This window comes from Trichoplusia ni, chromosome 3, assembly GCF_003590095.1.
Source record: "Trichoplusia ni isolate ovarian cell line Hi5 chromosome 3, tn1, whole genome shotgun sequence".
Lineage (NCBI taxonomy): Eukaryota > Metazoa > Arthropoda > Insecta > Lepidoptera > Noctuidae > Trichoplusia > Trichoplusia ni.
The window spans coordinates 14,243,079-14,269,507 of NC_039480.1; the positions used below are offsets into that span (position 1 = coordinate 14,243,079).

The window sequence follows — 26,429 nt, forward strand, 5'->3', positions numbered from 1 at the left end:
TTACATATAACAAAATTACTGAAATAAATTGAAAGTACTAATCTTGAAGGGACTTATTTTCGACTTAAAAGTATAGAAGCACTAATTCGACTCAATATAGTGTTAGAAACAATCATTTTAATTTCATACTTCTTGGTATATTACATTGACCTTGATCTATATTGTTGTAACCTGATTAGTTTTGGTTCATGGTCATTAACTCTAGACGTTTTTTACAGTGTTATTGCTAAGGCAAGTGGCTTTCCTAGTTGTCCTGTAAATAAAAATCGTGGAAAAATACGTAGGCGGGCTTGCATATAAAAATTGTAGTCTTTGGTCCGCAACACGCTCGCTCTTGTCAATTCATTAAGTATATTTACTGACAGAGACGTCAAGCGGTCGGCGCACGCGCAGCCCAGACAGTTGATCATTGGGTTGATAACAACTGTAGCGTATAGTATTTATTTGATAAGGACCGCCGTCTCCGTGCATTATCTGTAAAAGTGGCATTAGCTAAATATTAATTTGTAGAACGGTACTACAAACTAAGTGCTATGTCGAAGGAAACGAGCAGGAAAGTGCAATATTTGGCGGGTGTTTGTGGTGAGTAAACAATAAATTTGCGCGGGAAAATTTGAATATTTCATGTTTTTTTTTTAATTAAATTTACCTTCAGCGGCCTTCGCGTTTACGTTTACTGGTGCAACACTGGCCTGGTCGTCACCGGCGATTCCAAAGTTCAAAAATGGCGAAGCGAATATTGTTATCACTGATGTAAGTATTGTTTATAATTAATACCTAATACATTATTTATATCAGTGTTGCTAACTCGCGGCGTTCCAATCGCTGGAAAAGTCACTAATCAAGGTAATTAACATTACTTATTATTTATTATAGTTAAGCTAAAGATGTTAAAAAGGTTTAGAAAATATTTATAATAAATTAAATACCTTTCTATTATTAGATATTTATTTATTTATTATTTACTAGTAATATTAATTTATTAAGCACGTCGCTGATAACCAATAATACAAATTAAACGTAACGACATTTTTTCCTTTCATGCCAAAAGTATTTTAACCTTCATTCTTTGTTATAAATTTTTCTTACCGATATTCATAATGTGTACAATAATAAATTTACTATATTAATACAAAACAAAGAGTTGAGAAAAGACTGCTGATAAGGTTGAATAAGTAGGTAATGTTGTGAGTACTTGTGAGAACTTACTACATAATTTAATGGGTAGGTAAACAAAAAGTCAATAAACCCGTTGTGTTGGTAAATAAAAATGATAATTTATTCACAATCGTTTGGCCTACATATCCAAAAAAAATAATGAGTATTCTTTGTAAATTCCTACTCAATTGTAATTTTGGAAACTGTTTGGGAATTTTGGACTTTGTTTCAGAATCAACCAATCGGAAATAGTAGCTTTAACGAAAACTTAATACATAATATAATGAGAAAATAATAATTATTATGCAAATAAATGTGATGTTTAACTATGATAGGTAAAAAATCAACGTTTGCATTTGTTTTACAGTAGGAACTCACTTCGACAACATTGTATGATAGTGATTGTAGGTATTATGTGTATTTTAATATGAGGTGATGTTGCGTAGGCTTGTTATCCACCCTTTTATCTATTATCTTCTGCATATTTACGTTTAAAGACGCTACTCATCGGAAGCTATTTAGATTTGTGTGAAAAATATATCCATACTAACCATGAAAAATATATAAGTACACTAGCTTTTCGCCCGCGGCTTAAAGCGTCGCGTTTCCAAGAGAACTCTTCAAAAGTCCTAGATAACAACTATCCTATGTTCTTTCTCAAGGTCAACTCTATCTCTGTACCCAATTTCATTAAAATCTGTTCAGTGGTTTAGATATGAAAGCGTAACCGACAGACATACAGACAGAGTTACTTTTGCATTTATAATATTAGTAGGGAAGTAGGGATAGCTACTAAAATTCGCGCCATGCATAAACGACTAGTTTGCGGTTGAAACTTATTTTGTAGGCTACCAAGTTCTGTTTAGAAAAATATTTTGCCTAGGAAAACGTCTAGCGCTACTGCAATTATTAACTTTGTATAACACTCTCTGCATACAAAACTGTATCTCTTTGCTAATAAAACGCGACATTGACGACGTTTGATTACTAACTGATAATGTATTCGTGTAAGACTTAGATAAACTGTTTGAATGTCATACAGACGCAGTTGTCATGGGTGGTGTCTCTGCACTCGGCGGGAGCTCTCCTCGGCTGTTACGTTGGGCAGGTGTTGAACGAAAAGGCTGGAAGACGTCGATCGTTCTTTGGTTCAGCGGTACCGGGCCTTATAGGTGCGGTACGTTGTATATCACATGTTCTATCTTCGATATTCTTCGAGATGTATGTCCAAGTGCTAACGCTTATGGAGTCTCTCGAATATATTGAAACAAAAGACGTTTTTTCATATTTTAAGCTTTCTATCTTATTTTTTTTCAAATTTGAGCGACTACATCTGCGTTAGAACTGGCAATGTTACCTGGAAAAATATGCTAAGTAGGTACTTGCATACGATTTCAAATGATTTTAACTTAAGAACTTTTCTATTGATGACGGTTTGTTACTGAAAATCTAATAGAAAATCAATTCAACGAACTTAGCTCTTGTCTCCAAAGTAAGATAAGAAGATACGTCAGGTTCCCAAATTGGTCCTAAGATCAGTTTACGTTTAGTATGTAATTACACACGGTCAAGCGTGTGGTAACTGTGGTATGAACTGTGTAATCCAAAGGTCACATACTATTTTTATGCGGTGCTTGCTCATCATCTGCACGATAAGTTTTAACAACAAATAACATTCCGGTCAAATGCTTCTTTGCCCAATTTCCTCTCTATTCCAAAAACTAATTTTGGTTGCCCTATACATTTTTAATAAGCTTATGATTTTTCTGTTTGGTAGGCTTCACTTTTTTTGATAATTTATGTGCATTTTCATCAGAAAGTGTGCAAGGTGTATCCTAATATACATGGAAAGCAAATAAACATGTTTTGTAACTGCCTATTTCCGCACCTACCTAACATTTTTGTTCTTTTTCTTTCAGACCATAATACTAAATACGTCGCTACCTGAACTTATGTATGTGGCCAGGTTTCTGATGGGACTGGCTACCGGAATCATAGCTGTGGTGAGCATTTTGACTATCGTTACTCAGGCTCTTTTGGGCATTTAGACAATTTCATATCGCATCAGAATGGAAAGCCTTGATCTTGAACGATACGATCCTTCTTTTCGGGTTTGAGTTGTCACTAGAGAGATTCCATTAGCGCTCGGATAAATAAAACTTATCCAATGGTCTATTCTACTAAGCATCGTGACAAAACAGTATGAGTATTGCGCATCGTGGACTAAAAAGACTACGAAAAGGTATAAGTGTAATGTTTATATTGGCAAGGGTCCAAATATTTTGCACTCAAGAGAGGCTAATGCCCTATAGACGTTGAAAAGGGCTGTCAATTATGTATGTAGGTACACACGTGTCAGTTTGAGATGCTTATAGCCTAGCGGTTCATTTTACCAGCCTGATAGCCAAAGTAAACAAATACCTGATGATAGATTCTTTATAAAACATTGACTGGTGATACTGCAATCTTGTTTTTTCCTTATGAAAACCACGAAGCGCATGTCGCCGGTTGGAAACCCGCGTAGGATATGTAGTTTCGTAATCCACGGATGCTTGGTCTGAATTAGGGTGTCATGTGCTTGCGACTTGAGTTTGTTAGGGAACCCCCGCGACACAAATATTAAATTCTCTAATTGATAAATGTTGCCTATCTGTTCGGTATATCTAAACAAAACATTTGAAGGAAGTAGGTAAGTAGGATGTATTATAAAATTGATGCAGTCATTTTATAATTAGCCGTCCGTAATCTGAAAACACGATTAAAACTGGATTATATTTTTGTTCTTTTATTATATCCCATAAACGTGCGAATGTTTTAACAGCCAGTATTAAACAGTTTGGCCTTGAGTGTCGTTGAAACTGACTTGGTAATGCATTTTGCGGTAAATCGAGCATACATTCTCGTAAAACAAGATTTCAATTCTGGTATGCAGAAATGCGAGAATATTTAAATATCAATTCCGGTCACAATTTTAAACATAAACTGCATATTGTAACAGTTGCTACACATCGTTGACGTCTTCATACTATCCTCGCTTGAGATATGTCGAAAAGTGGGCGTTGAATACTACTGCAAAAAAAGGGAATCCCTCTGTAGTAGTTATTCCTCTCGCTCAATAGCTTTTCATGAGATAAAATAATAGAAATATCGACAGACCTTCGATCGAAATTATTAGCCCTATTTATAACTCCCTGTTCATACCAAACGTATAGATTTAAATTCGATGTCCTTGCCACTATTTTTTCAACGAATCCCACCTTGACGTATTTACATACATATACATGTAACATATTAAAATAATTAAAATATTTTTGTAATTTCAGGTAACAATGATTTACGTAACAGAAATATCTGACAAAGAGATTCGTGGTGCTCTAGGGATGACTGTCCAAGTCATGAACAATTTTGGCGGTTTGACTGTGTACAGTGTTGGGCCATTTGTGTCATATTCAACGTTGAACTACATATTATTGGTGATACCCATATGTTACGTGATGCTGTGCCTGTGGATACCAGAATCTCCGTATTATCACTTGAAGGACGGGCGTGTAGAAGCCGCGAGAAAGGAGTTTATGAGACTTAAAGGCACTACGGATGAAAGTGTAAGTAACTTCGTACATCTAAGATTGAAAGCGAAGTATCTTTATTGGATCTCATTAAAAAAATGAAGGAAATACATTTTTAAGGAAAAAAAATTAAAATTCCTTATTTTTTTCGTATTCCTTAATTTTTACATATTATCTCACCGTTTAAACTTTCCCTAGACTGCTACGAATATTTCAAGACTAAAAATGCCAAATCGGTTCAGCCGTTCTCGTGTTTTAGCGAGACTAATGAACAGCTATTCATTTTTATATAATTCTAGCTGTCCCAGCGAACTACGCACCGCCTAAGAGTTGACATAATATTTTTTTCATTTTTTTTATATTTTAACCCCGTTTAAACCTTCCCTGGAGTGCTACGAATATTTCAAAACTAATATGAGCCAAATTGGTTCAGCCGTTCTCGAGTTTTAGCGAGACTAACGAACAGCAATTCATTTTTATATATAAAAAAGAAGAAGAGAAGAAGATAATATATAGATAGATAGATAGATAAAAGATTGCGTTCACTCTTTTTCTCCGAAAGAATTCGTGTCCATAATCAAAGTGAGCGTAAGGTGTTAATTCATTGACGGTAATTTCAGGTGATTGAAGAACAAATGAACATAATGAAGGCTCATGTTAGAGAGAGCATGGAAAACAAGACAACACTCAAAGAATTGTTGACTAACATGAGATATAGAAAAGCTGTTTACATAGTGACAGGTAAATATGTAAGTACCAATTAAGCTCACAACTGCCATTGTGTCACAATATCATTATGAATTTAAGATAGGGTCCATGTGGAGGACCTTTGTTCCATTATCAAGGAGGTCTATAATCTCTCGCGGTGTAATTTATGGTTCTAAATGAACCGTCATAATGGCCAGTCCTTTGTCGATTATGTCATAACATACATGTTTTATCTTATTAAGTTTACGATGAAACATTTTGATATATAATTCGTAACTACACGTACAGGGTTTGGCAGAATAGAATATTGTTTTATTTTGATGATTTTTTTTTCTATTTTTTTTAACTCATGGCGCTAAAGTTTACTCGCGATATCATAAGTACTGTCTATAGTTTCGGTCATAATGAAAATTGAGGATGCATTTAGGTTGTTAGTGACACTAATAAACGAGACTTGGTTGTTGCTGAGATGTTTTGGCTCATTATGATTATTATCAAATTTGAAGGTCTGTCAAAGGAGGAAGCGAACGTCTGTTTCTTGAAGGATGTTTAGCTGTAGGAGGTCTAACTTTTTAGATGGCCTTAATAGGATATTTGTCAAAAACTATTAGGTAATAGTCCGTCAGATTATTTTCCGAAAAATGTTTATTGATTATAATTTTACATTTCCTCACATCATTAGAAAGTTTTTTTTTAAATCTTTATTTATATTTAAGGGGTTTTTATCCACACGGATACGTCAACCCCATTAGAAAGTTACAAAGGTTAGTAGCACTTCAGATGATAAAATGTATAGGGTTACTAACATCACTTGCTAGTAAAAAGTGTACTGGTAAGTGACGTCATATTAGACTTTATTTCACTGTATTATCTGTATCCCCTTCAGTTTTTTTTTACCAGATAAAATAAAAAAAATCGTATCCAAAATCTTTTTAGGAATTAGTCCAGCTGACTAAACATTTTTTTTTTGTTTAGTACACTATTGCAATATCGCGGTCTAGGTACCTTGACAGTCGATGACTCGACATAGTTGTCGTTGACCTCTGACTTGTATACGATAGTTCTTTAGTTGGGAATAGATGAGATCAGCTTGTAATCAGCTGGTAACGAAGTAACAGTTAGGTATTGATACGTAGATAACGTATGTGTTACCTAAACGTGTTGTACCGCCAGCAAATTAATGATTCTCCCTAAACACATGGTAAACATTACAATACATTATTTACTAAAGTTATCATTCGTTTAATGGCAGAAATATTTACATTTGTCAGGTAGACACGAATTATATTGCGGCTGTTATCACTTTGTACCAAGGACTTCTTAGATATACTTATCACAGACTGTCTTACTATATTCCTTGTTACCCTTTTAGTACTAACTAAAGTAAATATAAATTTGATTCAATATCTTATAAATTTAATCTGATCAAGACTATGTACTGCCTTATATTTATATTTTAAAACTATTAGACTAAACTTTTACATGAATACAAAATAATGTTTCTTCATTTGAATAAACATACATAGGTTATGTGTATAAAGCCATTATGTCTCCAATTTTTGACCGTGATAGGCGTACCTGACGTGTCACGTGTTTGATGAACTTTTCAATGGTTGAATGTTGAAGCAAATGAAACGTTATTCTGATATTTTCCAGGTCTAAAACTGTTACAATACATGACTGGTATTCTCGTCATCCAGTCCTACTTGGAGCCGATATTCAGGCACAGCAGTTTTGTGTCGGGCCCCATTGCTAGCATTGTCTATGGATTCGTGCAGTTAGGCGCGGGTAAGTTTAATACAACACATATATTTTTGTATTAAGATAATAAAACCGAAAGTATTTTTGTTTCTAGAAACGTGTCTGTTTTTTTTTGTGTAAATCTCACAAAAAAGTTCTAACATAACGGCAACACAAGTTCATTATTTTAGCTTTAGAACCCCTACATATTTTTATTTAAATAGTTTTTTAAGTATGAACTAGACAGTAGCCAAATATTATTTTTCATTACCGTAACTAACTATACTTTCACATAATTACATCTCTCAGGTATCGGAGCCACATTCCTGTCCAGATTTTTTGGCCGAAGGATCCTGCTCTTCATCTCCTGCCTCGGAGTGTCAGTCGCGATGACAATAGTCGGCCTCTACTTCTTCCTACATGACACCATTCAAGTCAGCCCCGAAGTCTCTCGAGCGATTTCTTGGATGCCTTTGGTAGGAATACTGAGTTTCAACGTGCTATACGCGGTCGGGGTTGGGAACCTACCATATGTATTACAAGCCGAATTGTTCCCGGTCAATGTGAAAGGTGTAGCGTCTAGCACAGCGACTATGCTCGCTTGTGTTCTAAGTTTCTTAGTTACGAAATGCTACCAGCAAGTCAAAGACGCGTGTGGCCACTACATGGTGTTTTGGTCATTCGCGCTAGTCGGCTACATCGGACTGTTCTTCATATATTTCTTCGTACCAGAAACGAAAGGCAAGACCTTAGAAGAAGTACAGGATAATATTCAGGAGAAACTCCCCGAGGAAGAGGTTTTGAATCCAGAGAAAGAAAAACCGCAAATTAACTAACCATTGATATTTAACTGTGCCATTATTGCTGTAAAGGAAGTTTAACACTCCAACAGGCATTTCAAAGATAATTTATTTTTGATAGAATTGATGTTCTTTATTTAAAGAATAGAATTGTTATTAATATAAAGTTATGTAACATAATTTTAAGTTCATATACCAAAAATAACTAATTTGAAACCAAAAGTGTAAATAACTTAGTTTAATAAGTCGCGTATCATAAAGCAGCTATTTTTATAATCAGATTCAAATAAAAATCCATTATATGTATTCATGTAAGGTAGAAAGAATATACATTCAAATAATTAAGGTAAAACTAAAACACAGAATGTGACTATAAAATTGTATTCGGCAGAATAAAAATATGAAATACATACTGATTACCAGAAAACCTTAAATTATTATGGCAACCCTATACAGATTACCACGCAATCGGAAGATACGGACAAATAGAATACAACTATACAATAATATTGTATCTGAGGGAATAATAATAGAAGAGTTTAAGTAATGAATATAATGTTAAGTTTTTTAGCGTTATGTCTAAATCCTCTTGGGGTTTCCGTAAGAGTATAGTGGTGCGAATGGCGTGTCGGCTTGCTCGTCTCCGCTCTCCTCCGACGCGTCCGACTCGAACGTGTTGTCGGGGATGTCGTACAGACGGATCAGCGGCTTGTTGGGGTCCTTCATGATTAGGTATTTACCTGAAAACATGTGTTTGTTAATATCAAATATTGTAATCTGGAAATGTCTGGAATCATCGTCTCGCAATGAGCGTGCGTAGTGATAAATGTACAATCTTCCTCTATATGAAAATAGGCCTGTGCCTAGCAATGGGATGTTTATATTATTTTTATATATTGGCTTTTTACTACAGTATACGTTAAACAACTTAGAGGTCCAATTGATTCGAAAAACAAAGGAACATTGTAGCGATGATCGTAGTGACGATCACAATAAATGTATTCTTTACGTGAATATAAATAACCGTTTAATTCTTATGAGGAGGTAAAAGTGTATTGAAGAAACATTGTTAAGATATAACCCAAGATAAAATACTGTATTTATCTTTACTTGTGCGTTATCATTGCATCACGATAGTCAATAAAAATGCAAGACAATTTTTTACACAAATTAAGTAATTATAATAATCATAATAACTCGAAAAGTCAAATTATTGTCAAACCATTTTTTTTAAATAACTAGTCATTATTATTCACCTACCACAACTAATGTGGCAGCATACAAAAGCCCTTGGTCATTGCGAACAGTATTTTATAATTTTCTGCGACCAATCAATTAACCACAACACCCCACAAGTAGTACTGCAGTTTTGTATAAGCAAGAGGCCTTACTACGTCGCGTGTTACAACGTCAAGTTTCCACAACTGCAATGATATTATTTCCAAATTTTGGAGTACGACACATTTTGGCTCAACCGGAGTCCTTAATCTCCTTGATAGTTACTATAAAAATACTCTTCACTTGCTGGGCAGCAACCGAAAGACTTTCTAAAGATCACGCATTTAGTGGAATTATATACACCTTAGATAGGAGTTTGTATACTGACCATCCTTCTGCTTCATGCAGATATCGATGATGCACCGCAGGATACCCCAGGCGTTGTCCATGGACAGGTTGATCTGCGCGGCGAACTCGTGCGGCTTGAACTGCTGCGTGCCCAGGATGACGTGGCGCGAGTTGTCGCGCACTTGCGACCGGGACACGTAACCGAACTTGATCTGGTCAGAGCCGGCTAACAGAGCCTAGGAATAGTACAAGAGTAAAGTTAATTAGCCCGCATGTTGAGAGATGGAAGATGGTCTTGCAGTGCTACGGAATCTACATCTAGATTTTTTTCAATAGTCCTGTTTAGAGTGACGGAAGGAGTGGAGGAACCCTTTGTGATATACAAAGCCACAAAAACAGTTAAAATAACAAATGGCGCTCCTCAGCTTGAGTGGTGTTCACAAAGAGCAATGCTTTTTTTTCGGCAAGGTTGATATTCGAAAACATCGCTTAGTAAAAGTCCCTTTCTCAATTCGGAGACCTATACCTAGGTTACGTGGGAAGTCTTTAATACTACATCTGCCACATGCGAAAGTATGTGAAGAATAAACTGAAACCCAAATAAAAAATATTGTGGGCCAATTAATGAATTTACAAGGAATGATATAAGTATTACATACATTGTACTTGTCTAAAACACACAGATGTAACTACAAATTATACACAGTCCTACCTGGACGGTCCACTTGGCGAGCTTGCAGGAGTTGTTCCTGAGCTCGTTGGCGAGCACAGCTCCGCGCTGCGTGTCGAGCTTCTGGCGCCACTCCACGCCGTTGGCGAGCTTCGAGTCCCACTCGTTCAGAGCCTTGATGCTCAGGAACTGGGTCTCGTTCTGAGGACCCTGCATTACTGCGTCGTGCTCGCATCGGGCGACTAAAGTCTGGGACGATGAACATATTTTATAGCATCTTACCATTGCTTCTATATATAGCATGACATAGGCATACAGAAGGGAAGCATAGCCTGGTTGAGACATTTTTACCATTGTAGAGATAATGCCATTGAATATCTCAATAAGAGTCTATTATGTATCATAATTTTGTCATTAATTATTGTATTAATATGATGGAAATTAGATGATAATTGTAATATTAAGTATGTAAAAAAAGTACGCAGAATCAATTGAATTAAAATAGATAAGAACAGAAAAAGAAACATGAAGTTATGTTGTGGTATACAATTACATTATAAGATCTGGGTATTTCTCTTTTAAACTTCAGTCAGTTGACTCTGATATTAAGTTACTAAGGAACTCCTGGAACCGTCATCCTAATCGTACTTCATGAGTCGAATAATATATGTTTATGTTTACTCACCACGCCGTTGTTGAGGTTCCACTTACGGTAGCGGTACCCGACGGACGCGACTTCGCCCTCCTCCTCCTCCGACACGAACGGGTTCTGTTCCGGGAACTTGTACTTGGGCTCGTTGGGCCCGTTCTTCAGAACCTGGTAGTGGAATGTATGAGTTAGAAGAGTCAGAAACGTGTGGTGTAGTGATGAGGTGAGTTTGCGGTTCTATGTTAGGATATGTATTAAGCCTCCCAAAAGAGCAAGAGTACCAAAGTGACTTTGTCAAACTTATTTGTACTTCTTTAATTATTCTGACAACATTTACAAATGTTAAAGGATTAAAAATGTGTTTAATTCACAATGAGACTGTTTGATTTTGTTTAAATAGGTACCTACACAAATGTAGTAGAGATTTAATGGATACAAGATTATATTATAGTTACTATTACACCATTTTTGGCCCAACTCAACACAATGAATATAAGGACTCAATAAGCAGAAGATTAATCTTTAACTGACCTGCTGGCTGAAGTTATGGTTAATAAATGTAGCTTCGAGAGCCAAGTTGCGGGGCGAGTTGATGGAGTTGCCGTCATCGGTCGGGGGCTCGACCGACGTCTCGTTCACCGTCAGCAAGTCGAACTCCGTGTTGTCGCGCTTGTCGAAGAACAGCTTGTCGCCTGTACAGAAGTAACGAGAATGTCATTACATGCACAAACGTTCAATTGTGTTGCCCAGATGGGTTGAGGATGTCAGATAGGCAGTTGTCCGATAGGAAAGAGATCTAAGTATGCATGATGTGTGTATGATAGAGACATGAATACTTACCAATCTTCTCAATAACAATATCCCAGGAGTAGTTGGAGCGTGTGCAGCACATGATGGTGGCCAGGATGGCGTCAGTAGCGTACACTGTGCCCACAGTCTTACTGAGCCGACGGATCACCGGGTCGTCGGTAGTAGTCACCTGAGAACCCGGCACATAGTTATTATAATGAATAACCAGGCCTACTATTGACAGACATTAGTCTTGATAGAGCAAGAAATTATTGATTCTTTGGCCAGCATTTGTCATTGCTGCTGGCATACAGGCTTTTAGGTCCAACATGTGCGTGGACTATAGCTTAATTAGGAGCTTAAACTTGCAATGGGCATTGGATGGCTCCCAGTATTGTAATTAGTATTTGCAGTGGTCAAATTCTGTTCATATTCAATTGATGGCTTTTTACATGACAAACTAGTCCAAATGCCATGATTGATAGTTGTAAAAAAGTGCATCTCACCATCAAACATAAAAGTTTGGCGACTTTATAATAAAGAGATTTTGTATGGTATTTTAATAAATATGATATATTACCGTATGGAAGATACGGTCAATGCGCTGCAGAGCTTTCTCATGTTTCACATTGACACGGTCGTAGCCTTTGTCGTAGTATTCAAGTGTACCACAGCACACAATGTCTTCACCTGATGAGGGAGGAATTTGGTAAATATTATGTTGTTCTATTTTGTTATCACTAGAATGACAAAAGTAGATATTTAGTTGGTGGTAGATATTTTTTATTTGTTGTATTCAACCAAATCATTCAGTTTTGGTGCACAATATATTCTGTTCTGTTCATTTAGCTGCATGACGTAGTAGAACAAAAACTAGAAATAAATGCCCCTTAGTATTTCTACTGACTATTAAAAGTGAAGTTTTCTATATCTTTTACTAGTAAGTAGTTTTAAATTTTGCCTATTGAATTTTCTTAATAAATTACTCAGCCTAATATCTAGTTCTGCAAAGGTTAAACCATAGAGTATTAGGTAATTAATTACAACCATTATTCTGAGCATAGTTATTTTATATAATTCAGTGATATTTATGAATATTGTTAGATATAGTAAACATATTTTTAAAACTTTAGTAATAGTTTAATCTCATTTTTGCCAGTTTTAATAAGCTAAATGCCTGACAACTTAAGTTTATTCTGCCCAAATTGTTCTAGCTAGTTGGTGAGTACTTATTATTACATACCTTCTTTAATGCCAGGCAAAGACAACTTGGCAAGTCGTGGGAAGTCCATGTCTTCAATGGTGACCCATGTAGGCCTCACAGTGACGGAAGCATCACGGATCTTCATAGGAGCTCCTCTCTGGCCCCAACGCTTACCAAGCTTGCGATCACGTTGCTAAAATAAATACATAATATGTTACATAACTTTAAACAAACAGGCAAAGAATATTAATTTTATTCACTGAATGCTAGATCTAGTCTTTGTGTTTATGCCGAATTACCAAAAAAATATTGTGTTGGTAAAAAGTATCTATTGAATTTTGAAGGTAGTTAGTATTATGAATTTTTTCTATATATAACATACATTTTTCTATATACAACTATATATAACAACATATTAAGTTTGTACTGTCTAGTCAAACATACACTACATTTCACTTTAATTAACATAAATATATTTACATTTCTCATGTATCCAGACTTGTTGAGTGTGGTCATGCCGCCGGGGGTGCGCGCGCCCCTAGCCCCGCGGCCGCGCTGTCCACGGGCGCGTCCTCGCTGGTACGGCGGCTTCTGTACCCTGGTAGTGTCCACCAGGTGGAACGTACTCTCATCCTCATCGTGGAAGTAAGCGTACGACGAGCCAGCGCCGAACTGAGACGCATACTTGTCTGAAAGTTTTAAATCAAATATTTACTACGAAACATTTATAATTACGATTTGACGATTTCGGTGAGTAATAGTGACAATGTATGAAATTTAAACTTTTAAGTCATGTTCACTATAAGGCATAGAGCCATAGACTGATAGACGCGAATTGCAATATTGGACACTATGAAGGTACAAAAAAACGTCATCATAACCTCAAAGAAACATAAGTTTTAAACGATTATAAAAGTAATTACCAATCAGAGCCATTATAAGAAACTTACTTTGGTATTTCTTATCTTGAACGACGGTCCAGTCACTTATTTTTCCTAAGCGATCGCCTTTACTAAAAGGTTGGTAAGGCATGTCCCGAAATTGCTCCGGCATTTCGGCTGGACCCCATCCTGTTGGATTATCTTGAATAACTGGAGCTATAAATCTGATCGGCTCTTCGGCCGGTAACACATGTTCTGACATCGTAACTACTCAATCGAATTACAAATTTTAGCGATAATTCAACATGAAGATACACCAATGCCACACGACGTCGACACTTTCGAAATGTGTTTTTAAATTTTATGTCACTATGACCAAATGACGTGCATTGATTAAGGGTCTTTTTGCTTCTTCGTTCCGTAGAGTGTTGCTATAATCAAAAACAAAAAACGTGAACTATCGTGATTAAACGATTCTTCATATCCTGCGACCATATTTTGTCGCTTTTTCGAGACGTGGGAAATTTAAAAATAGGGTCACGTGATCAGATTTGTCGCTGCAAAAGAACAACGAGCGACCATAAGGCTACGCCTTAATAATAATATAGGTCAGGCCTAGACCTACTATTTTTACGCTACGGCTACCCTATGCTAGTTCCATGGTGAACACCCATGGTTTTCTATTATCCTGCATAAAATGTGTTTAATGGTCCGCTCTTATTTTTATGATCATATCTAGAGTGGACGCCCTACGACGATTGAAATAAGTTTTAGAAATAAGTTGTATATATATACGTACTTTTATCGAATAATTTCTTAAGAAATATGTACCACCATTTTTTTGTGCATGTTTGATTCGTTTTTAGAACATATACTTCATGATTCGTACTATAAATACATAGCACGCATCTTCTAAGCTAAAAAATCCGTTCTAAGAAATGGTTAAATGCGGTTCATTGTACTTAGTTTATCAGTAAACTCCATGGTAAACAAAAATGGTACTGCCTATGTCATAGATATAGAATTACAATTCTTGTAATTCTTTAGCTGAGTACTATGTACTTTTTTGGTACTAAAGGGACGGAAAGAGGTATGTATATGTGTATGTAGTATGTAGGTTATATTGTTATTGCCCATTGTTTTAGGTGCAAATGGACAACCGGCGACATAACAGTATGAACGCCAATCGAATACTTACATCCTGTTTTATAAAAGGTTTTGAGAAGTTTTTACAGGTTTTATATTTTAATAAGTACGCCAGATTGCTAAACAAGTAGACACAAATTTAAGAAAAAAAATATTAAAATGATTAAGTCAATTAAAATTATTTCGTTTGAATCAACCTTTATTGAGGCATAAAATTTCTGTTAAATAAGCGGATTAGTTTACACGAGGATACAAGTTCGATCTCAAAGCAGGCAAATTCATGTGACTTAATTTTAAGTTACCTATGTTGTATTTCTTTTATTCTAAGTCTTAGGGTAAAAGAAAAAAAATCAAAGAAATGTCTCGTTTCTGTACAACATGCTTCAATTTCATTTTCCTCTTGGTCTTTGGATAGGTTCCGCCTAAAAAGGGCTGATAGTCTGCAGCTAAATAGCATGTATGAAACATTGCCAAGTTTTTAACGAAATTTGCATATCCCACGAAAGGTGAACCCCCATTTTATAATTGTGCCTAACGAGGGACTTCCTTCGATGGTTGAATTCTCATTTAAAATTTCGACGATTGGCAGCCAGCTGATGATATAAAAGTGATACAATAGCGAGTACCACATTAGTGTCGTTTATAAGTTACGGACGGAACTATCAATTTTTGAAGGTACGTTACGTTGGCTATCCGTTGTTATCCGCGCGCAATTTAATTAAATTGTTATCACATGCCGATTTAGAAAACACTCATCCCGGCGCTTTCAAAATTTTAGTTTTAATTTACCTAATTATATTATTCATCTAACTATAATTATAAGGGAAGTCGAGGAACAATTATACCAAAACTATTTAAAAAGTTACATCATATCAACTTTGTAATATAATTTTAACAAACTTGCTAATCTTTCAATACCTAAAGAGGAAACAGAGTGCAAATTAATCTGAAATATACTTAGATGTTGTATTTCTTCGAATTGAGATAAACACAAAGGCTGTTCTTTGTTAAACAAATAAATCTTGATGTATGTACATCAGTACATTGTATTCTTGTAGGTATGTCGGGAACAAATTTAAATTGAATGTTGGTCATTGGTCAGTGCTTCAATTGATCGTTTGATTTGTCTGCTTGTTATAAATTTCTATGGTCTGAACGTTTTTAGTGTAGTGTAACTTTAAATGTTCCTAGAAGGAAATTATCGCAAAAAACTTGCTTGTTACAATGTTTTTGTCATGTCAATAAGTATACAATGTAAAACTATTTATCAGTTATATGTTGCCATGCCGGCTTAAGTTATAATTATCCATACATACTCGTAGTCACTTCGTAGTTTGCGATTTCATAGCGCCATTAGTCTTCTCTTTAAATATTTTACAATATGTAATGTAATCAAGTAGATTATGTTGATCTAAATACATATGTTTTTATCAAAGTACCATTCAATGAACCATGAAATATGTTCATTAAAATATAAGTCAATAATTGCAGTCATTAAGTAATCACCTGTGTTTTCTACAAGAACTCCTTTTTGTAACAAATGAAAAAAAAATACATTGTTTTATATTTGTGGGCTTGAGGGTAAAAAAGTCTTCAAAATAAATAAATAATTAGGGGAAACCAGTTTTTGAAATGCTTCCATCCGGTTGTAGTGAATGGTTAAGCCGCGCATCGTTCATATTTTTGACTGAACTAGAATCTAGACTGAAATACATGTTTGTAATGTCTGGCTGACCGTTCTGCTAAACTTCACTTCAATCAGTTAATCACTCTTGTCCCTTAGTTGCATGCGTGAACTTAGCGGGAGAGGACGTTCGTTCAATTGTTTTAAGTTTAAAGTATAACATAGTTTACGATTGTTTTGTGTTTTCTGTGCCTTTCTAATGATCAACTTATAATGTGTCAAATAAGTGTTTTCCTATATTATATTCACTGAAACCTTGATCGTCAACAGTAACTCGAGGTACCTAATAAAAATATATTAACAATTACTAGAATATTTTTTATGTAAACAATGCTATAAACATACTTCCTTTCATGTAATTTAATAATGTCAATATTAATTTATAAGTCATTAAAATGAGAAAAGCTTCATTTTTATTCATTCAGTTTAAATATAAAATATTTAATTTACATTAATATAATGTTTCTAAACATTATGCATAACGTAAACAAACATTGATTCATCCGCTTCTTGTTATCAACAACGAAACATAACCTAACCTTTGAAGAACAAATACTGATCACTTCTGCATCAATGTTGCAAATAAGATTATTCGTCTTCTGTAGGTTAAAGTACTAAATAACTAATAAGCAAGACATTAAAAATCTTCGATTATGAAATCTTAAATCTTTTAAATCAAAGAAAAAAAAACTACGTCAGTAGAGTTTAGGTCAAAGGCGAATGAGCCCAGCGTAAAAACATAAGTAAAGCAGCTGCGTCAGTGATACCAAAAAATAAATTTAGTTTATATTTAACATCTTACAATAAGATTTTATACAAATAAGAAGGTAAACTACATACAACAACACAATTGTTTACGAAATATACCTACAACTTTTTTAGACGATAAAATTAATTTTCTCGGCAACACTGCAAAGTAGTGCAAAGTCCACAGATAAGCGCTAATTCCACAGAGTAAATAATCAGGCTTACCCACCACCAAGCACATAAATACAATAATGAATTGATGTATGTAACTTAAATGTATAGCATAATACTTGAATCTACTTAATGTTTGTTCTCTCAGACCATGGAGAACGGAAACAGAACGAAGCTTTATTTGGTGACCCTATCTGGTAAGTTTGCCATTTATTTTCAATATCATTTTCCGATTTCGGTTAAATTTGTATTATACTTTTATGTCTAATTAGAATTACTTTTTATATAAGTGGGATTGTAAAAAAAAAATGATTAAATTTTTAATAGTAATTGAATTCTTTTTCAAAAATGAATTCTTTTACAGTGTCTTTGGCATTGGTGACTTTGGGAGTTTCGTCAGCCTGGGCCACTCCTGTTCTACCCAAGTTTAAGAACAATGAGACTCAGGTTGATATTGATCAGGTGAGTGATAATCTTCGTACCGAATATTTTTTTTTGGTGGAATCTTTTCTCTAAACTGTTCGGTAAATCCCTTCCAGTCCAGGCTAGGTTTACTATAAGGTGTTTATACAAATCAGGCAATTTAATGTACCGGTCAAACAAGCCAACTTTGCCAATCAAGGTATCTTTGCCCCAAAAGCAATTTATAAGCAAATCCTCTAATATAAGAAACAATTTTAGTTTTATGGCAATATTTATTATTTGGGTGGAAAGTTGATTATAAATGTTACCATAAAACTAAAATTGATTCTTATGTAAGAGGATTTGTTTATAAATTGCTTTTGGGGCAAAGATACCTTGATTGGCAAAGTTGGCTTGTTTGACGGTATCGCAGTTACTTACTGAAATCTGACTCTACCAAAAAGAAAATTTAACTAAACTTATTTATGGAACGTATTTTTTTACTTTCGCATTTATAATATTTATAATATTAGTAGGGATTTGCTCGGGCAATTGCGATGCAATGATCAGCGCGAAAAAGAGGAGCTCGTGGCTAAGCTATAACCGCATAAGTGAAACGCTCACAGGTAAAGCTACGCTTGACGCGGTTCGTCCGTAGATGGGTGACCATCTTTGTCATAACGAGTTCCTCCGTGTTTCGGAAGGCACGTTAAATTGTGGGTCACGGCTGTTATTCCTTCATCTTTGACAGTCGTTACAGGTAGTCAGAAGCTTGAAAAGTCTGACAACCAGTCTAACCAAGGGGTATCGTGTTGCCCAGGTAACTGGGTTGAGGAGGTCAGATAGGCAGTCGCTCCTTGTAAAACATTGGTACTTAGCTGAAACCGGTTAGACTGGTAGCCGATCCCAACATAGTTGTGAAAAGGATAGGCCAATGTATGATCAGCGCGAAAAAGGTAAACACTTTGAGCATTTAAGCGAGTGTCTCGTTCAGTTACAAGTAAATGCTCAAGTGTATCATCAGCACGTCACCATTTAGTCGCAAATATATTTCGCTTATAAAAGGGATATTTTTGAGAAATATTAGTAGGTTATAGAATGGATATAGAAATATATAACACAGAATATAGAATAGTACTACGCTATTAGAAAGTATGAACGACGTGTACGTTTCATTTACCTAACTAAACGAGTATACTATACAAATAGGAATACCCACCAGGGCCACGATTCTGCTATTTACAACGGCCGATGAATGAATGAAATTTTGCTTAAAATGACAATTTTCGTATTCTCTTAAGAATTTTTCTACGGGCGTTTACTTCTTCGTATACAATTAACTTCCAATAATTGTATTGGCAAAATGTTTAAGAGGATAGTAATAATTTCAAATTTAATCCAATTGCCATTCATTCATCGGCCATTATAAAATAGCAGAATTGGGGCCCAGATCCATTACATACGTATTTACGTATTTATTTTGATTTAAATTATTTTTCCGTCATATTTGTCTTCATTACGTTATATTCTACAGCGTATTTCTAATTATATTATTACTTTATAAAACGCTTTAGTAATGACGTCATTAATAAAGCTTATCAATTTAAATAAAAAGACGCATTTATTTTGTTTGTAAAAACCCAATATTTGCGGTTTTGTTTTCAAAATAGAGCTAATAATTGCACCTTATTTACTAGCTTTTATTCTTATATTTACATTTACTTGAAAATGTCAATCAGACTGTAACGATGAAAAAAGAGAGATTCTGTCCATCACCTAAGATCGTTCCTTAAGCCTATGCAAGTACCAACATTCTTTACTCAAAGTACTTTTCTTTACTCAAGTATTTCAACTTTCAACACGATTGTTTATTGTAGGTGAAGCTCCTGTAGGGTTTTACAAATAGCTTCCATTGTTTCAACGTCCAGGTTCCAATGTTTATCTGTAATGTTATACACAAAGACGGCTGTTTCATGTTCTCATTATTTTATGTAAACTCGTGACGTCATAATTACGTTGACTGTTGACTGGCAAAGAAGGATTGTGCAGTAAACAGTACACTCTGGTGGTATTTAATAATAAATTGCAAGCTTTGTAAATCGAAGATTCCGCAACAGCTTAGTACCTATTAGATAGTGAATGCAATAACTCTGTTACTATGTACTGACAATTTGCGTCATTAAATGGTGGCGGCCAGGTTTTAAAAAATAACAAATGCATCCTAGCATGAAAAAGTCTAATTAAATAAAGCAATTCAAAGTACCTACCAAATCGCAACGATGTATTGATAAGTGCATTGTTTTCTGACCTGTACCTACGTCCTTTATCCCATGTTTCAGCGAATTTGTTCTTTAATCTAAAAATGTATTGTTGTACAGTACCAGATTGCAACGATGTTCGCATTAAACCCGGTAGGGTTTGCCGTGGGATCTCTAGTCACTGGATACATTGCAGACAGATTTGGCAGGCGAACGACTATACTGGGAAGTGCTTTGCCAATTGCTATAGGTTCGGTAAGTGTACATACATATGATTACGAATTATTTCATACTTGTTTGTATTGAACCGCTTTCAAAAACTTTAACTGATCATTTAGAGCCTCTGAATTAACACACAGGTTCTGGCATATAGACCACTAAAAATAACAATTACCCATTTACACTTATTTAAAATAAAGTGGTTTTTATTTACTTAGGTTTATTGTTGAGCACTCGGATCCTAACCCACCGTAAAGTAATAAGTATGAAGTGTCATTTTCACAATAATGTTACGTAATGGTTATAGAGCGCTCTTGAATCAAAACTTAATTTTACACTCCGTTTTTAGACAAGCCTTGCCAAGCTAATTTAATCCTTATGTCGTAGAGAGTTATACGAATATTCAGAACACATACTCAAAAACTAAGACTCGAAAAGCATTTGTGGATCGAATAAATGAGTTTTCGGCTATCCTTGCAGTCAAAGTAGAAAAGCGAAGCTAAAATTCACTTTACCTACGTATAAAGGTAGTTATTGCGTTGTAAGTGTAAGTAAGTGCGTAGAATGGGTTATTCTCCGTTGTTATATGAGTATTATAGTTGCAAAAACTGTCCCCTTTTACGAATTAGTGTGTGCTCATCCAAGGTGTTCACACATCCAACACTTATATTATTGATACAATCATGATCGATGAATCATGTCTTCAAGCTCCTTTCTGTAGTTTTCAACCAGTTGAAATTGTCGTTTGCTGTTGCCATATACAGTCACTACGTTATAAAGTAAATCTAGTCGAAATCCTAAAATGAATGTTAAAAAAAATACAAGCCTAAGGTCTGGATGGGTAATGTTGAATTAAATGCTACTGTTAACTGCGAATCATTGCTTGTATCATTATTTGTATTATTTTAGGATTAAAAAAGCATGTTTAGTTTACCCATTGTCTAACTGGAAGTAGAAATAAAACGTGCTTCATGTTTTAAATATCATAGAAGTGATAAATAATAATGTATTAGATAAAAACATCCGGAGTTTCGTATTTAAAAAGGACACTTTAAGCCGCTTTAACATTCCGTTCCGTTATCAGTGAAGCAAAAATATCCACATAGTTATTATAACTTCCTATGCAGTTTTGAAATCAAAACGATTATGTACACTATAGACAGGTCCCAGCAATAAAAAAAGGTTTTGTTCCGCACTGAGGAAAAAGTATTCTTTGTATCGCGGGGAGTTCCATTAAAATTTGAGACATGCATAAAGACACCCAGACTGTGTATTACACAAATGCTTGAGAGGACCGCAGGTTTGGCGTGGTAATTTTTGCCAATCGGCTATCCGAGTAAAGTTAATTAATAAAAGGTTAGACAAAATTGGTCGCAAGTACCTATAGACAGATTCTTGAGAAAGAAGGAAATTCCAATTTGACTCACGATAAAACAATGCTAAGACCATTAGTAGCTCAATGCAAATATTTTGTAAAATAATAATTACCGGACCATCATCTCAAAGGTCTGAGTTCTGCTCTTAAAGCTATCCCAGGACACATAAGAGATAAAATATGAGATGTTTTTGACCATTCTATAATCATTGGAATACTGTCTTACTACTCCATTTATTTTGATAGTAACTGTCGTGAGAATGATTCATTATTAAATGATGTAACGGTTTACTCACGCGTATTTATCGGGGTAGCCCGACTAGTTTCGGACCCAACCGGAGTCCTTAATCATGAGCAGACAGTTCGACTCGCGATCCCGCCGCGTCTGCTCATGATTAAGGACTCCGGTTGGGTCCGAAACTAGTCGGGCTACCCCGATAAATACGCGTGAGTAAACCGTTACATCATTTAATACTCCATTTATATTGTGACTTATAATACTGGTTGTTTCAGTTGATTGTGGTGTTTGCTACAAAAGCATGGCTTCTTTTCATTACATCTCTAACTTGGAGTTGTGGATCAGGAATGGTCAGCACGGTAAGTAACCAAACAGTTCTATACACAGAAATATGTCAATCGTCTGAAATTCAGACGACTGCAATATTCAGACTCTGAATATTGCAGTGAAGCATTGAAGCTTGATAACAAATGATCTAAATTGCAAGGCACGTGTATAAGATTATTCGGTAAAAGTTTATCAGCTACATTTTGCCAAATCATTATCAAATCGATTGACCCAAATTTACTTTCCCAGAAATACTTTGTTCGGTTGTTTACTCTTATTTTCCGCGAAAAGTAAAAATACTGTTTTCTAATCGTCTTAAATTCTATACAACAGGGCCTACCATAACATCTTAAAGTAATATTGATGCAGTTTTTAAAGAGGATGCTGCTCTACTCTGTATAGTGTGCTGTCACTTTCACTAACAAAATAATATAACTTTGAGATGTTAACTCTCTCTCTCTCTGAACTCAAACTGCTCCTAGTTACACTTACCCTGATATTCCAGGTCAGCAACTATTATTTATCAGAAATAGCAGACAAAGACGTGAGAGGCACGCTGTCAGTCATCACGAGTTTCATGTTTAAGTTCGGGACTCTGCTCACGATGTCTGTTGGACCATTCCTGTCTTATAATACCCTGAACAACATTATGTTGGTGCTGCCTTTCCTGTTCTTTATCGTTTGCTTTTGGATACCGGAAACCCCGTATTACTGTCTAAAGGCAGGCAATCTGGAAGGTGCAAGAAACTCTCTTCGAACGCTAAGAGGATATAAGGATGAAAAGGTAACTGAAAAACTAATATGAGTTTGTATTGTGTAGTTTCATATTTTTGCTGACGTATTTTGGAGGGGAACAGTTAGAATATGCTTGGGTCCAAAGATCTTTATTACGTTACCGTGCTGATAACAGTCTTGAATGAAGAGATTCCTTTTATAATTTCATTTTTTTAGTCAAGTAGTTGAGATCACCACGCTTAACTGACTTTACAGTGGGAGGATAAAGGCTGTGGATGATGATGATGATTTGGTTTATTTCAGGTTTTAGAAGAAGAACTCGTAGCTTTAGAGGCACACGTCAAAAATGAAATGAAACATTCCAGCTCAGTCAAAGAGCTGTTCGTTGGAGTCCAGTATAGAAGGGCTATAGTCATTGCTGCTGGTGAGTTCAGACTTCAAGACTTTGTTTTTCGATGGTTTATGACGTCACGACTACTCAACCAGTCTAAATAGTAGTAATCATTGAACCATCTTATAAAAAGTAGTCGTTGAAGCCGTGAAAATTTAGTTTAAAATCACCTGTGTGTATTCATATCGAAATACAAATGAAAACCATTTGACAAAATTGTCGAGTACAAAAACACATATTTTTTCTATTTCAGGTCTGAAGTTAACGCAGATTATGACTGGTGCAGTTGTGATAAGACAGTACCTTGCTTGGATTATGGCGGAGACCAAGTTGAACCTACAGCTGTCTCTAGTACTCATTATTTATGGCGCGGTTTCCTTTGTCGTTGGTAAGTAAAATTGTTTACTATGAAATACTTCACTTTATCTTAGTGTTGTACTCGTAGAGATATGAAACTAGTTATTATAGTTTTGCAAGCTTTACTAACCTTAAGTAATTACATTTTAACACAAAATTGTAAGGGCAAATTAATAGAAAACACAGGATGGTATTTATGCCTGTCAATTTACATGAAAACTTTCATCAGTACAAAATTGATGTTGGAAGTTAGAACTATTCGGAACTTTTGAAATATTTAAGTACTCTTACGTACCCAAAAGGATTAAAAAATATGTCAGTTCTTCTGTCTGATACCAGGCTGAATCATGAACCGTAATAGTTGTAATTTTTATCGAAAATGTATTACTATCGATTCTATTACAAAATAAGCTAAAAATCTACTGTAGTATAAATTAATAGTGAGTTATCAAAATTTATTAGTCACTGAACCTATATATTTTTCTTATGTACTTATCTGCCTACATGTACTCAGTGACGCAAATCCGACTTCGGCTAATGAATTTTTCCATGTTCCAACTATTACACCCTATATTTTTGCACATCTCCCTAAATGTGTAACTTTTTTCACCAGGTCTGATGTCTTCAGTTCTGGTGGACAGGGTCGGTCGTCGCCCCCTCCTCATCTTCTCATACATCGGCACAGGCATCTCACTCGCAGCCGTCGGCGTTTACTTCTTCCTCAAAGATGTCCTTCATATCAACTCTGACGCACTGACCACATTTGGTTTCATACCGTTATTAGGGATAATCTTAGCTAATGTTATTTCTACTGTTGGATTTAATTCTCTTATATTCATAATACCAGCTGAAATCTTTCCTTTAAATGTGAAAGCTGTTGCTATGACGTCATTAAGCCTCTTTGGAGCAGCCCTAGGGTTTATTGTCGGGCTAGGGTATCAGAGGGTTAAAGACTATTGTGGGCTGACTACAGTCTTTTGGATTTTCGCTGGCTTTGCTTTCGGAGGCAGCGTATTCTCGTACTTTTTAGTCACGGAAACCAAAGGTAAAAACTTAAGGGATATACAAGCTGAGTTGCAAGGGAAACTGTATGATGCTGTTGAATTAAATGATAAAGATGAAGTAATTGAACTAGGTGATGAGAAAGGAGTCGCTACTGAAATGAAGGAACTTAAGAAAGATGCGGATAATAGAGTTTAGACTTTATTTACATCATGTTACGGTTCATTTTCTGAAATCGTCCATCGAAAAAATTTTGAAACTTAAATCACAGTACGCAAATTTATTGTTCTTTTACTTTTAAGTTGCTTTACAATTAGCTCTTAGTACTTCATGATAAAGACTGTTTTAGATATAAAGATGTCTAGTTTAACAAGACGAAATCTCAAGGTGCATTTATTGATAATTTCGATCGATTATTATTTGTGAGACAGACAAAGAGTACTTTAAATGTGAGATTAAATTGTAATTTTGTATATTAAATATATATTTAATGAATAAGATCCAGTTTGCTTCTGAAGCTTTAAAAAAACGTATATGTCACAATATTTGTATTGGAAGTGGCCCAAAACTTCAAATCTATAATTAGGTAGTATTAAAATTAAGCATTAAGAATTTTGATATTAGGTATTATAAAGTACCTAGGTTTTACTGATGGAAATAAGACTCGTTGACTATTTTTTTTATTATTTTATTATTCTGTTTTTATAATTTTTCTTTAGTGTATTTTCACAAACATTAGGTTCTTTTACGTGTTGTAAAACGTACGTGTCGTTGTTGTATGTTAAAATTGTGGTGTCTTAAGTCTAATCATTTTGATCTAGTTTTGAATCAACGGATCACAACTTTGATTGGTTGATCACAATATATAAAACCAATCACAGAGCGAGATATAAAGTGCCCGTTATTATAATGTTTACTGACTTCCATTTTGGATTGATTTTACAAATTAAGTTATAAGAACTTTAAGTTCAGGCTATATTTATGACCAGAGTGAAAACATTTTTTTAGTATGTCTGTAGTGGCGCTTTTGGTGTCAAAACATGCCTTATATAAAATTATTAAGCTAATAAGCTAAAAAGGCATCACTTAGGTATATGTAATGGGAATAAAAGTGTTAACTCTTTATAGTTTTCGGCATTTTTTCACTAAATTTCACGATTGTTAAATCTTTAAGATTTGTGTTACGGTTCACAAATGGTCTCCGTTTTACTGATCTATTTTTTCCGTTGATGACATATAAAGTTGTCCGAATGATATACCACTTATTATTCTGTAAATACATTAAAAATAACGGTCGGTATGAAAACCGTATCCGATAAAACGGAATAAATGAAAACTAAACTGGATGTTAAACTGTATTCACTGGTCGACTGCCTAGCCTATTTGATTATAATAGTTAATTCTTCAATTTAATACTAAAGCTATTTCTAATTTATGACTTTGTAACAATTTTCCTTTTTTATTGTTTTGTAAATGATTTTTAATGAAAAATAAAGGATTTGATCCAAATAACAAGTTTTATTCTGTTTTATTAACCTAAAATTAAACTCATTTAGTTATCATCTGTTTTAGCACAAACGTACCGAGATAAATGAGTAAAAAGACTATTTTTGGCTTCAGATTCGTTTGTAGAATCCGCAGAAGGG

At 34.9% G+C, this 26,429-nt stretch overlaps 3 protein-coding genes across 4 annotated transcripts; 2 read left to right on the forward strand and 1 right to left on the reverse strand.

Annotated features, from left to right (window-relative positions):
- The first annotated feature begins 210 nt into the window (after positions 1-210).
- Positions 211-8,399, forward strand: LOC113492048 (facilitated trehalose transporter Tret1-like). Its single transcript, XM_026869328.1, has 8 exons — positions 211-582; positions 656-753; positions 2,201-2,335; positions 3,078-3,161; positions 4,482-4,760; positions 5,345-5,465; positions 7,089-7,220; positions 7,482-8,399. Exons 1-8 carry the CDS (start codon positions 534-536, stop codon positions 8,006-8,008), a joined length of 1,425 nt encoding a protein of 474 aa, XP_026725129.1. The 5' UTR covers positions 211-533; the 3' UTR covers positions 8,009-8,399.
- LOC113492047 (eukaryotic translation initiation factor 3 subunit D) lies at positions 8,338-14,090 on the reverse strand. The gene is made up of 10 exons (XM_026869327.1): positions 13,801-14,090; positions 13,331-13,539; positions 12,890-13,043; positions 12,227-12,336; positions 11,698-11,836; positions 11,389-11,549; positions 10,894-11,025; positions 10,251-10,457; positions 9,579-9,774; positions 8,338-8,712 (listed from the first exon to the last, which is right to left on the reverse strand). The coding sequence occupies exons 1-10, from the start codon at positions 13,991-13,993 to the stop codon at positions 8,552-8,554; spliced, it is 1,662 nt and encodes a 553-aa protein (XP_026725128.1). The 5' UTR covers positions 13,994-14,090; the 3' UTR covers positions 8,338-8,551.
- A 1,169-nt stretch (positions 14,091-15,259) lies between these two features.
- On the forward strand, positions 15,260-26,292 carry LOC113492049 (facilitated trehalose transporter Tret1-like). Of its 2 annotated transcripts, none has more exons than XM_026869331.1 (9): positions 15,260-15,552; positions 17,628-17,676; positions 17,844-17,941; positions 20,260-20,394; positions 22,247-22,330; positions 22,804-23,082; positions 23,337-23,457; positions 23,678-23,812; positions 24,395-26,292. In XM_026869331.1, exons 2-9 carry the CDS (start codon positions 17,631-17,633, stop codon positions 24,979-24,981), a joined length of 1,485 nt encoding a protein of 494 aa, XP_026725132.1. In that variant the 5' UTR covers positions 15,260-15,552; positions 17,628-17,630; the 3' UTR covers positions 24,982-26,292. The 2 variants fall into 2 exon arrangements, with proteins under 2 accessions (XP_026725132.1, XP_026725131.1); XM_026869330.1 differs by lacking the exon at positions 15,260-15,552 and adding an exon at positions 16,447-16,840.
- The last annotated feature ends 137 nt before the right edge of the window (positions 26,293-26,429 follow it).

Bases quoted from the DNA above. Each gene is read 5' to 3' on its own strand.
- LOC113492048 (XM_026869328.1), top strand. From the start codon at position 534: ATGTCGAAGGAAACGAGCAGGAAAGTGCAATATTTGGCGGGTGTTTGT. The intron at 3,162-4,481 runs GTGAGCATTTTG...TTGTAATTTCAG, and splicing joins CTACCGGAATCATAGCTGTG to GTAACAATGATTTACGTAAC. The intron at 7,221-7,481 runs GTAAGTTTAATA...TACATCTCTCAG, and splicing joins ATTCGTGCAGTTAGGCGCGG to GTATCGGAGCCACATTCCTG.
- LOC113492047 (XM_026869327.1), bottom strand. From the start codon at position 13,993: ATGTCAGAACATGTGTTACCGGCCGAAGAGCCGATCAGATTTATAGCT. The intron at 13,540-13,800 runs GTAAGTTTCTTA...TAAAACTTTCAG, and splicing joins TCAAGATAAGAAATACCAAA to ACAAGTATGCGTCTCAGTTC. The intron at 13,044-13,330 runs GTAAATATATTT...TATTTATTTTAG, and splicing joins AGTCTGGATACATGAGAAAT to CAACGTGATCGCAAGCTTGG.
- LOC113492049 (XM_026869331.1), top strand. From the start codon at position 17,631: ATGGAGAACGGAAACAGAACGAAGCTTTATTTGGTGACCCTATCTG. The intron at 20,395-22,246 runs GTAAGTGTACAT...TGGTTGTTTCAG, and splicing joins TGCCAATTGCTATAGGTTCG to TTGATTGTGGTGTTTGCTAC. The intron at 23,083-23,336 runs GTAACTGAAAAA...GGTTTATTTCAG, and splicing joins GAGGATATAAGGATGAAAAG to GTTTTAGAAGAAGAACTCGT.